General features: G+C 42.9%; 1 protein-coding gene across 3 annotated transcripts in view; it reads left to right on the top strand.

Annotated features, from left to right (window-relative positions):
- LOC137258402 (sodium-dependent multivitamin transporter-like) overlaps window positions 1-13,305 on the top strand; it is a 35,339-nt gene that overhangs the window by 13,245 nt on the left and 8,789 nt on the right. For all 3 annotated transcript variants that reach the window (XM_067796071.1, XM_067796073.1, XM_067796074.1), the window contains 6 exons: window positions 2,389-2,543; window positions 4,407-4,547; window positions 9,406-9,535; window positions 9,985-10,073; window positions 10,677-10,804; window positions 11,168-11,325. In XM_067796071.1, coding sequence (XP_067652172.1) covers window positions 2,389-2,543; window positions 4,407-4,547; window positions 9,406-9,535; window positions 9,985-10,073; window positions 10,677-10,804; window positions 11,168-11,325 — 801 coding nt within the window. The remainder of the gene's footprint in view (window positions 1-2,388; window positions 2,544-4,406; window positions 4,548-9,405; window positions 9,536-9,984; window positions 10,074-10,676; window positions 10,805-11,167; window positions 11,326-13,305) is intronic.

Genomic DNA, 13,305 nt, shown 5'->3' with positions numbered 1-13,305 from the left:
AATCATCTTACCAAAGTCAAAAACTTACATCACGCCCAGATGTCAGGGACTACTTTGAACAGGGAGGACAGAGGTAGCCACAATTACTGTCCCATCTTACGTCTTGCCCAACAGCCCAATATCAAACTCTTTACAGTGAAGACTAGACTGTGATTAGGCTAATGGACAACCTGCGTTGTGAGAGATGGTTGTCTTGAGTCTCCGCTTCAAAGTCATGTCCGTTTGTGTCAATCAGTATGAAAACATGCAACTTTATTGATAAGAACTTCTTGTTTATTGCATAGAGCGACGTTTCGATGCACACCGTTCTCAAGCTTTTATGTTTCATTTGTGACTCACCAAAATCAGTTTCTAGAATGCCAATCAAACAATTACGTGACAGTCAATTTTCAGCCTCGTTCTCAATCCCATTAGCTCACGTGCCTCATCGCGCACTCCAGTACGATGCAGATGTCAATATGTCGTCTGTGCCGAGCTACACGGGCTTGTAATGCTAAAAACTAGCACCAAGGCTCTTGTAGTCAATGGCGTGGTATTAGAACTATGTAGAAGGATTGATGAAAGGGGTCGCTCTTGCTAATTAGCGTGACAAGCCAAGTGTTACACGTCAAAACGCTAACACGTTTTCGTGTTGATCTTTTTTTTTGAAGCATGGGAATTTAAGTATTTCGGACAGACATGTCAAAATCCTTGCTAAAGAAAACCATTGTAGTCTTGTCCTTAGCCTGTTTGGCAATCACACATGAGAGTGCTTTTTCTTGGTTTGATTACAGCTTACGGTTGGTCGATGTTAGAGACGCAATGAAAATGACAACCCGAATCAGTTCCTTTTCCAGGTGCAGGAGCACTCAAAACCTTGTCCCGCGGAAAACGTCAACCGCTTAATAATACATTTGGTCTCATTCAGCTGAAGTCATCGTGGGAGAAAATACAGCACCAAATGTTTAAAATTTAGACAGTTTTAGTTACTGGATGAAAGTACATTTACAAATCTTAAACTATATGAGCCAAGTCGCACTTTCGAGTCGAATGACTTATACTGCACTGAAGGTTCCGTACGGAAAGTGCTTCTTAAGTTGCCGAATCTAATTTAGTGTAGTTTAACCTCTACGAACACTGTTCACTGTAATTCACTGCTTTCGAATATGCATTTTACATACTATTGTAGAGTAACTCCAGTGTCCCTGGTGTTTTATGAAGGATTTTAGAATGACAGCCGGTATTCAGTTGTAATGTCCTGAAGCGGTGTTCAGTTTTAATGTCCTATAGCGGTATTCAGTTTTAATGGCCTACAGCGGTATTCAGTTTCAATGTCCTACAGTGGTATTCGGTTTTAATGTCCTACAGCGGTGTTAAGATTTAATGTCCTACAGCGGTATTCAGTTTTAATGTCCTACAGCGGTATTCAGATTTAATGTCCTACAGCGGTATTCAGTTTTAATGTCGTACAGCGTAGGCAGCGTCAGAAATAAGCGCCGGTTGTTGTTGTTGTTGGACCGGCAGTTTCCAATAGTTGCAGACCGTTGAGGCCTTCAGAAAAATTAACTGTCATATTTCTCAACTGGAATCGTTCTTATACTGTTTTTTCTTCATTAGCAGTGTGAAAGTGTTGCAGTGTAGTCTATTTTATTTTTATTGGTTTGACTTTAACTAAATGGGTCTACAGATTTCATTCAGGGCCTGTAGATTTTAAAGCCTGCAGGTTGCAACAGGCCCTGATGGCCAGCTGGTAAATCAAAGTATTGCAAACACAGAGTGGGAGGAAAGGAAGGAATGAGAGAGCATAACCTAGCATCGCTTCAAGAAAGATGACGGCGGTGGAAATTGGCTTCACCTGCTGGCATTTGGGAACTGAACTCGGACCTTCGGCGTGACGACCCAACACTCTAAACACTTGGCTACCATACGTCCTTTGAAAGTCTATACATCTTTTTTTATGTCCAGCCTTGGGTTTTAGACACATAGGATCAGTTCAATCAGTAGATTTTCATCATTGTGGGAGATTGTACAGGGGCTAGTGCTATCCACACTATGTTCAAAATCGAGACATTAATTTCTCCCTTGAGTTGATCTATTACCAATGACCTTAGTATATGTTATTGCAGTTTGGTAGTTTGGTTATCGCCGCTAAAATTGAGGTGCTAGAATAGTATTTGAGGTGCGGCATTGAACAGTGTATACAGTAAGACAGACCTCTGTATGCTGCTGAGTCAGATATCACCCTGGCGGCGTCCAACAAACACGATGAAAGAATCAACAGCTAAACATTAATACAATAATATTAATATCGGGGTTGTTAGTGACACTAAATCGTGACTAAACCTATTAGTCTGTGCGAATATCAGCCATTAATGTGACCGACTCCAGTGACGTGTCTGTGTGTTCCAGGGCGGCATCAAGGCTGTGATCTGGACCGACGTCTTCCAGATGTGCATCATCACGGCGGGGCTACTGGCCCTGATGATACAGGGAGCCATTAGTGTCGGAGGGTGGCAAGTTGTGCTTGACAGGGTCCGAGAGGGAGGAAAACTGCCTTATTTTGAGTAGGTTTTTTTGGGTTTTTTTTGTATTTTTATGTATCAATAAGATGTAATTTTCCTTTAAATAACATGGAAATTAGGTGTGGATGAGGTTCGAGTCCGGACATTAGGAAACCAGTCACTCAGTATGAAGTCACTTCAACCAAAAGTCATTCTCTATGTTATTTGTACCAAAGTATTATGGAACTTAAGGTCACCGGCCATACTAGTTTTTTACAATGATTTGACGTATTTTAAGTCGTCTTTAGTTAAATCTCGTGACTGAAATTTATCGAATAGCTTCTCCTGACTGCCCCAGGATCCGTTGATTGTTGAATCAAGGAACAGGTATCATCACATTCAGAGTTACCGTATGAGTATGCGTATTTATCTTAGTGTAAAATGTAACTTGGATGACCAGGACCGATTAAATACTAGTGCATGTGCTTATATTACTACATGACGCATGCTGAAGAGTCTGTCATCTCTACTCAGGTCAATGTGCACTCGACAATCATTCTTATGTTAGCTACCTGGGGAACATACAGCCCAAACTGTCAGTGAGGCGCTAGAGGAGTAACATTCACAATCCAGTCCCACCGGGTACCCATTCATTGCATCCAGTGGCATGTTATAAATACATTTACGTGATTCGTTGGTGGTGTGCTTTTGTCCATGGTTCGCTAATTTGACAAGACCACCTACTTACGATAAAGGGTAGAACTCTGTTGAGCTGCACTCAGATGATATTTTGTGTCAGGCGACCTGGAAATACTTTTTGTCATTTTTCAAAATAATTCCATTTCTTAATCCATCAGCAATACGAAGTCGTGAGAGTTTTAAACAGGGAGCAAATATTCACGGAGGCTTCACTTCACTTCCATAATGTCGGCGTAGAAACTCCACGAGACTGTTCCCAGCTGCGTAATCTCCCGTGTTTGATCGCTCAGTCAGCGGAAACCCAATAGTTTTTCACTTTGGTTTATTGTCAAAACAATCAAATAATTTACTTGGATGCTTTCTTTCCTGTTTAGCGAAGGAAAAACGTTTGTTTTCCACTTGAAAAATTTGAATGTTTCTAAACACACTTTCGCTTTTGTCTCGTAATCAATGCACGGCAAAGAAACCTTTATGTACTCCCAGTTTTCTAAATAGCATACTTTTGATTCACACAATTTGGACAAGATTAAGAAAAATAAAAATGAAGAAAAACCCGAAACTTAAGTTTGTGTAAAGTCCTCTCTTTTAATTACATCGAGGTCCAAGACTTGGATGCTTGTGAACTTTGAGAAAAATTAGTGAGTCAGTATAATTTTGTAATTTATGGCATTGTGGGGATGTTTTTACCAACGCATACTTATGTCAAACAGTTATACAGTCTGAACCTGATGGAAATTTTGACATCAACCTATTATAGCATACTACTCAAAATTAAAGAAGTTTAGATCACCAACTGAAAAGCTGATTTGTCATGGTTGGTGGGTATTGCTTCACACAGTCTTCACTGGTGGATGTGTTATAAACCGTTTTATTTAGTATGTATGGTTCACTGCTCCGAATTCGGATTCCATCGCCATATGATACACACACTGATGGTGATAAGTTGCGCAACACGTCAAACACTGTAATATCGCACATAATGGAGATATCTGAAACATATTTATGGAAAATATTCTTACCAGTATATACATACATGTACGGATATGTCACCCTTACCAAATCTGAATGTATCCGTTGCCTTTAAATACAGTACCAATCTGTTGACTATGAAATTGTTATTTACGTATTGACATAAGCACATTGTAGCACCTGAAAATGCGCAGAAAAATTCTGTTTGTTTGAATGAAAATGAAGAGACTTACGTCAGTTGTTTATCCTTGCCACTAGGTGGAACCCCGACCCGTTTGTTCGTCACACCTTTTGGACGCTGTCTGTTGGCGGCTTCTTTACGTCACTGACGGTGTTCGCCGCTAACCAGGCTGTGTTACAGCGCTACATGAGTCTCCCCACCACCAAGCAGGCCAAACTGTAAGTCTCCTTTACACTCCTTATGCAGGTACACTATTAGGATGTTACCTTGATATACCACCAGGATGTTACCTTGATACAACATCAGGATGTTACCTTGATACACCACTAGGATGTTGCCTTGATACACCATTAGGATGTTACCTTGATACACCACTAGGATGTTACCTTGATACACCACTAGGATGTTACCTTGATACACAACTAGGATCTTACCATGATACACCACCAAGATGTTACCTTGATACACCACCAGGATCTTACCTTGATACACCATTAGGATGTTACCTTGATACACCACTAGGATGTTACCTTGATACACAACTAGGATCTTACCATGATACACCACCAAGATGTTACCTTGATACACCACCAGGATCTTACCTTGATACACCACCAGGATGTTACCTTGATACCACTAGGATGTTACCTTGATACACCACCAGGATGTTACCTTGATACACCACCAGGATGCTACCTTCATGCACCACCAGGATGTTACCTTGATGCACCACTAGGATGTTACCTTGATACACCACCAGGATGTTGCCTTGATACACCACCAGGATGTTACCTTGATACACCACTAGGATCTTACCATGATACACCACCAGGATGTTACCTTGATACACAACTAGGCTGTTACCTTGATACACCACTAGGATGTTACCTTGATACACCACCAGGATGTTACCTTGATACACCACCAGGATGTTACCTTGATACACCACTAGGATGTTACCTTGATACACCACTAGGATGTTACCTTGATACACCACTAGGATGTTACCTTGATACACCACCAGGATGTTACCTTGATACACAACTAGGCTGTTACCTTGATACACCACTAGGATCTTACCTTGATACACCCCTAGGATGTTACCTTGATACACCACCAGGATGTTACCTTGATACACAACTATGCTGTTACCTTGATACACCAGCAAGATGTTACCTTGATACACCATTAGGATGTTACCTTGATACACCATTAGGATGTTAGCTTGATACATCACCAAGATGTTACCTTGATACACCACCAGGGTGTTACCTTGATACACCACTAGGATCTTACCATGATACACCACCAGGATGTTAGCTTGATACATCACCAAGATGTTACCTTGATTCACCACCATAATGTTACCTTGATACACCATTAGGATGTTACCTTGATACACCATTAGGATGTTACCTTGATACACCACTAGGATGTTACCTTGATACACCACTAGGCTGTTACCTTGATACACCACCAGGATGTTACCTTGATGCACCACTAGGATGTTACCTTGATACACCACCAGGATGTTACCTTGATACACCACTAGGATGTTACCTTGATACACCACTAGGATGTTACCTTGATACACCACTAGGATGTTACCTTGATACACCACTAGGATGTTACCTTGATACACCACTAGGATCTTACCTTGATACACCACCAGGATGTTACCTTGATACACCACTAGGCTGTTACCTTGATACACCACTAGGATGTTACCTTGATACACCACCAGGATGTTACCTTGATACACAACTAGGCTGTTACCTTGATACACCACTAGGATCTTACCTTGATACACCCCTAGGATGTTACCTTGATACACCACCAGGATGTTACCTTGATACACAACTATGCTGTTACCTTGATACACCAGCAAGATGTTACCTTGATACACCATTAGGATGTTACCTTGATACACCATTAGGATGTTAGCTTGATACATCACCAAGATGTTACCTTGATACACCACCAGGGTGTTACCTTGATACACCACTAGGATCTTACCATGATACACCACCAGGATGTTAGCTTGATACATCACCAAGATGTTACCTTGATTCACCACCATAATGTTACCTTGATACACCATTAGGATGTTACCTTGATACACCATTAGGATGTTACCTTGATGCACCACTAGGATGTTACCTTGATACACCACTAGGCTGTTACCTTGATACACCACCAGGATGTTACCTTGATGCACCACTAGGATGTTACCTTGATACACCACCAGGATGTTACCTTGATACACCACTAGGATGTTACCTTGATACACCACTAGGATGTTACCTTGATACACCACTAGGATGTTACCTTGATACACCACCAGGATGTTACCTTGATACACCACTAGGCTGTTACCTTGATACACCACTAGGATGTTACCTTGATACACCACCAGGATGTTACCTTGATACACAACTAGGCTGTTACCTTGATACACCACTAGGATGTTACCTTGATACACCACCAGGATGTTACCTTGATACACAACTAGGCTGTTACCTTGATACACCACCAGGATGTTACCTTGATACACCACTAGTATGTTACCTTGATACACCACCAGGATGTTGCCTGGATACACCACTAGGATGTTGCCTTGATATACCACTAGTATGTTACCTTGATGCACCACCAGGATGTTACCTTGATACACCACCAGGATGTTACCTTGATACACCACTAGGATGTTGCCTTGATACACCACTAGGATGTTACCTTGATACACCACTAGGATCTTACCATGATACACCACCAGGATGTTAGCTTGATGCATCACCAAGATGTTACCTTGATACACCACCAGGGTGTTACCTTGATACACCACTAGGATCTTACCATGATACACCACCAGGATGTTAGCTTGATACATCACCAAGATGTTACCTTGATTCACCACCATAATGTTACCTTGATACACCATTAGGATGTTACCTTGATACACCATTAGGATGTTACCTTGATGCACCACTAGGATGTTACCTTGATGCACCACTAGGATGTTACCTTGATACACAACTAGGTTGTTACCTTGATACACCAGCAAGATGTTACCTTGATACACCATTAGGATGTTAGCTTGATACACCACTAGGATGTTACCTTGATACACCACTAGGCTGTTACCTTGATACACCACCAGGATGTTGCCTTGATACATCATTAGGATGTTACCTTGATACACCACTAGGATGTTACCTTGATACACCACTAGGATGTTACCTTAATAGACCACCAGGATGTTACCTTGATACACAACTAGGATGTTACCTTAGTACACAACTAGGATGTTACCTTAATACACCACAGGATGTTACCTTGATACATCACCAGGGTGCTCCCTTGATACACCACTAGGATGTTACCTTGATACACCACTAGGATGTTACATTGATACACCACAGGGGTGTTACCTTGAGTTGCTTTGATACATAACCGGGGGGGTACCTTGATACACCACCAGGATGTTACCTTGATACACCATCAGGATGTTAGCTTAATACACCACTGGGATGTTACCTTGATACACAACTAGGATGTTACCTTAATACACTTTGAGGTTCTGATTTCCAGCAGCAGGTGAATTAACTGGAATGGCATAAATTATGAGTGAAATTACCTTTTTAGGATAAATTAGAATCCAGTTTGACTCGTTTGGAGTAGGCACAGTAATAGGGTTTTCTTCAGGTGTAACTTTGAACTTCGTATGGACTGTAGAAACCCTATCCGTGCTCTTATGCTTCTGCACATATACGAGGGAATGTCAATAAGTTTTGCGCCTTGCATAGAAAAACACAAAATATTGGTATGAATCACATTTATTTCTCAACATAGTCCCCTTGTGAGTCAAGACACTTGTTCCATCTTTTCTGCCAGTCGCTGATGTCATCTCTGTAGAAAGCGCCATTTTGGTCCTCAAACCAAGCCTCAGTAGCAGCAATAAGCTCATTATCATCCTGAAATCTACGACCACGCAAGTGTTTCTTGAGATTTGGGAACAGATGGTAATCACTTGGTGCCAGGTCTGGAGAGTAGGGGTAAGATTTTGTACCCGCATTCCTGGACAGCAGCGGCTGCAACGCGAGAGGTGTGTACTGGAGCATTGTCTTGATGTAGAAGAATACCACGTCTGATCTTACCCCGGCGCTTCTCCTTGATTGACTGTCGCACTTGCCTCAACAAGTTAGCGTAATATTCCCTGGTTAGTGTCTGGTTAGCATGGACTTGCTTATGGTGACCCTTGTTTGCTTCATTTCATCTGTTAGCATTCTTGGCACCCATCTTGCGCACACCTTAGACACGATGACATGTTCACGAAGAATTGTCGCGATGGATCCGTGTGAAATGCCTGTGGTCACCTATAACTCGTGGAGTGTGATTCAACGATTTTCCAGCACAAGTCTATGCACTCTGTCAAAGTTATCCTGACTAGTGCTTGTTGTTGGGCGACGTGGATTGGAGTCATCTTCAAGACTCTCTCTACCATGCTTGAATTCATTGACCCTTCATTTGATGGTTGCAGATGACTTCCCATAAACTGCTGAAAGCCTTTCTTCAATGTTCTTCGCCGAGTTTCCTTCAAGAACTAAAAACTTAATCACTGCTCTATACTCAATTTTATTCATTTTCACTGCCGTGAGGGGTGTCTCTTTCTGTCAATGTGAGTTGTTCAATAACTTCTGAGAGTAGGATACCAAAACTTATATATCACATCAGCTACACCACAAGGGTCAATGTCGTACCATAGGCTGTGACACCTGGGTATGAAAAATGCTCAAGGCTCAAAACGTATTGACATCCCCTCGTATCATGAGACATGAGGACGGATATGTATCTCCATTAATGTAATCACACTAAAGTGTATATAAGTGTCTCTGTGTGTGTGTGTGTGTGTGTGCGTGCGTGCGTGTGTGTGTGTGTGTGTGTGTGTGTGTGTGTAACGTTACGTCTATCTCAGTGTAGTTTAAATGTAGTATATATCCCGCTACTGTGTACATCTGATGGTAGTATATATCTCGCTACTGGTTGAATTCCCATGTATATTCCCCGTGTTCTCAGGTCTCTGCTCCTCAATCTCCCCCTTGCTGAGATCTTCCTGGCGCTGGTCTGCCTCAATGGATTTGTCATCTATGCCCGCTTCTACAAGGAGGACCCCCTAGAGACCGGCAGCATCACCAAGGCTGACCAGGTGAACACTACTGTCTGTTAACCTCTGCGGGCTGTCTATCACCCTGCTGATCTATGGGTTGAGCGTGTCCCCTTACTTCATGCTTGTCTCCCTGTAAAGTTCCTTGTGCTGAAAATGTTTTGAATGCCTATCTCTATGAAGATAATCATGCCGAAACAAACGTACAGAATTTGACTCATAGGAGGATTCAGAAAAGAACAAGACCCTGTTTCACAAAGCTATAGTAAGTCAGTGTTACAGTACAGGAGGTAGGATGCTAAGACATTACAAGATCTGAGGCTTACTAGAGCTTTGGGAAACATGGTCCAGTTACCAACATTTCCAAATTCCCTTGTCTTTTCCATCGGAATGCCGAACATTACAGGGTAAACATGCACTTCCATAAGATCAGACAAAGTTAAAGAGGACCGATTGAGTATCGACTGACATGATGATTCTGTATGTTACAGATTGTGCCGTTCTTCATGATGGACACCCTGGGCTTCATCCCTGGCCTCACCGGACTGTTCGTTGCCAGTGTCTTCAGTGCAGCTTTGAGGTGAGGCCACTGCAGACTGGCAGAGCCATTGTCAGTTTCTGAATGAAAGTCCGCCAAACATAGTTCCGCCTCGGAATAGTTTCCCCATGTTTTAAAACGATACTCACTGCATGCATAGTTGTACTAGCCAAGGTTAACGTATCTGCCTCACTGTGGCTTGCATATCAACTTGTTTCTATACTTTGCTTTTAAGGGCTATTTGGTCTTGTGATGTAAGTCTTAACATGCGCGGTCTACCGTCTAGGATTTACAGTGGACAGATATCACGAACTGACGAAAGACACCCAATACATTTAGTTTCAATTATATTCTGTGTGGAAGGCAAACTACTTGATGGCAAAGAAGCTTCCTCAAGAACATAACCGTTTTTTTATCAGGAGTCTGTTTTCAGAGGTCACCGGAGATAAAATACAGCGTGGTACTGGTGTATATTGCTACCATAGAAATATGATGTAAATCCTACAGCTCAAATCCACAAACGTTTCTAAAGGGACAGTAGTGACATTTAAACCAGGAATGTAGCTGTATACAATGTAACCATGGTCTCCCCGATGCCTGCAACCAGTGCTTGTTGTAGTTAATGGCAGTTTCTGCTTTTTGTAGCACGGTGTCTTCAGGCATCAACTCTCTGGCTGTTGTCACCATCGTGGACTTTGTGAAGCCCGCACTGGACAGATTCAGATCCAGCAGGACCTCTGCTCGACTTGTCGCCATCCTGTCCCTAGTCACTGGTAGGTCCAGCCAGTTACAACTTACTCCCAGTCTTCACCATCCTAAGCTTTGACACATGCAATATTTTCGTGTTTGGTGCTTAATTAATACTTTTGTGGATATCTTGTTCAATTTTGACCACAGTGATATTTGTCAGTATGTTTTCTTTTTTTACTTCGAGTGTAAATATTCATGGTTGTCAGGGAGTACTCATTCCTAGTGGAGGCTCTGTCAGGGAGTAGACATCTAGATGGAGGCTGTTTCATGGAGTGGTTTCCAGATGGTTTCCTTGTCAGAGAGTAGACCATCCTGGTGGAGGCCATGTCAAGGAGAGATTAGTCAGGGTATGTGCCCTATGCTGACCATTGCCATCTACTTTGCAGCTATCAGCTACGGTGTAATAACGACAGGTGTGGCCTACCTCGCTGGTCAACTTGGCTCCACAGTGTTGCAAATCGCTCTCAGCATATTCGGCATGGTTGGAGGGCCACTACTGGGGATGTTCGTCAATGGGATGTTTTTCCCTTGTGTCAATGCTTGGGTGAGTTTACAGATGAGTGGGTAAAATTACAGTGGGAGTAAGATTACCTAAGACTGAACGAGATTACAGATGAGTGGGTGGATTTACAGGTGGGTGTGTGAGTTTACATGGGAGTGGGTGAGATTACAGAGGAGTGGATGAGATTACAGAGGAGTGGATAAGATTACAGGTGAGTGGGTGAGATTACAGAGGGTGGGTGAGACTACAGAGGAGTGGGTACATTTGCAGGGGGTGGGTGAGACTACAGAGGAGTGGGTGAGATTACACGTGAGTGGGTGAGATTACAGAGGAGTGGGTTAGTTTACAGAGGAATGGGCGAGATTGCAGGGGTAGGTGACATTAAAGGAGTGGGTGAGATTACAGAGGAGATGAGAGGAGCAGATGAGATTACAGGGGATGGTGAGATTACAGAGGTGTGGTTGAGATTAAAGAGGGGTGGGTGAAATCACAGAGGAGTGAATGAGATTACACGTGAGTGGGTGAGATTACAGAGGAGTGGGTGAGTTTACAAAGGAGTGGGTGAGATTGCAGGGGATGGATGAGATTAAAGAGGAGTGGGTGAGATTACAGGGTTGGGTGAGATTACAGAGGAGTGGATGAGATTACAGGTGAGTGGGTGAGATTACAGGGGGTGGGTGAGACCACAGAGAAGTGGGTGAATTTGGAGGGGGTGGGTGAGATTACAGAGGAGTGGATGAGATTGCAGGGGGTGGGTGAGATCACAGAGGAGTGGATGAGATTACACGTGAGTGGGTGAGATTGCAGAGGAGTGGGCGAGAGTACAGTGGAGTGGATGTGAATTCACGGGGTGGGTGAGATTACAGAACAGTGGGTGAGATCACAGAGGAGTGAGTTTACAGAGGAGTGGGTGAGATTACAGGGGTGGGTTATATTACAGAGGAGTAGATGAGATTACAGAGGAGTAGATGAGATTACAGGTGAGTGGATGAGACCACAGAGGAGTGGGTGACTTTGCAGGGGATGGGTGAGATTAAAGAGGAGTGGGTGAGATTACAGGGGATGGGTGAAATTACAGAGGAGTGGGTGAGATTACAGGGTTGGGTGAGATTACAGAGGTGTAGGTGAGTTTACAGAGGAGTGGGTGAGATTACAGGGCTGGGTGAGATTACAGAGGAGTGTTTGAGATTACAGCCCTCTTTTTAGCCCTCTTTTTAGCCCTCTTTATAAGCTATGAAACTTCCTTGCGTGAGACCATCCGATGTACCTCTCTATCCTGAAATCTGACACTTACCGCAAGTAAGACAATGTACTAATCATCTAGATATGAATATGTTTAGTATCAACATATCTCATGTATTAGACTCAATAGGCATGTTATAAACCAGCGTTTGAACCTACGTCAAATATACAAGTACGATTCTTGTTGCTCGATTATGCTGTTGATGCCGTCCCGTCATTTGAAGTCAACAATGTGGCTGGTGGTGTGACAAATGCATCATGCACCTGTTGAAGCAACAATTTCCATAAACACCAGAAGCTCTGCTTCAAACCGAAACGAGTGTGAGTGAGGTCAGTTTTACGCCGCGCTCAGCAATATGCCAGGTTTATGGCGTCGATCTGTAAATAATCGAGTCTGGACCAAGCAAGTCAATGATCAACATCATGAGCATCGATCTACACATTTGGTTCCAACATACCTGTCAATGAAGTCAGCAGCCAGACCACCCATCCGTTAGTCACTTCTTACATGCACGGGTTGCCACGACCTGTGGGGTCTGTTCTCTCAGGTTTCACTTCTTGATATCGACCCTTCCCAGAGTGGCCCCTGAACACTTAAGTATACCATACACACTGACCCCTCTTAATCCAAATACCTCCTGCTCAGCAAACTGAGAAATCAGACCAGCAACTAATATCTGCGCTCCACCCCCCAGAATTTTTTACAGGTTACTTTATGCATCAAAGTATTGACATAAGATACCCTTGACGTTGATAGTGCCCCCCACCACACACACACAC

This window comes from Haliotis asinina, chromosome 12, assembly GCF_037392515.1.
Source record: "Haliotis asinina isolate JCU_RB_2024 chromosome 12, JCU_Hal_asi_v2, whole genome shotgun sequence".
Taxonomy (NCBI): Eukaryota; Metazoa; Mollusca; class Gastropoda; order Lepetellida; family Haliotidae; genus Haliotis; species Haliotis asinina.
Note: the sequence above shows the minus strand (reverse complement) of the source record. Positions and strands in the feature narration are given on the sequence as shown.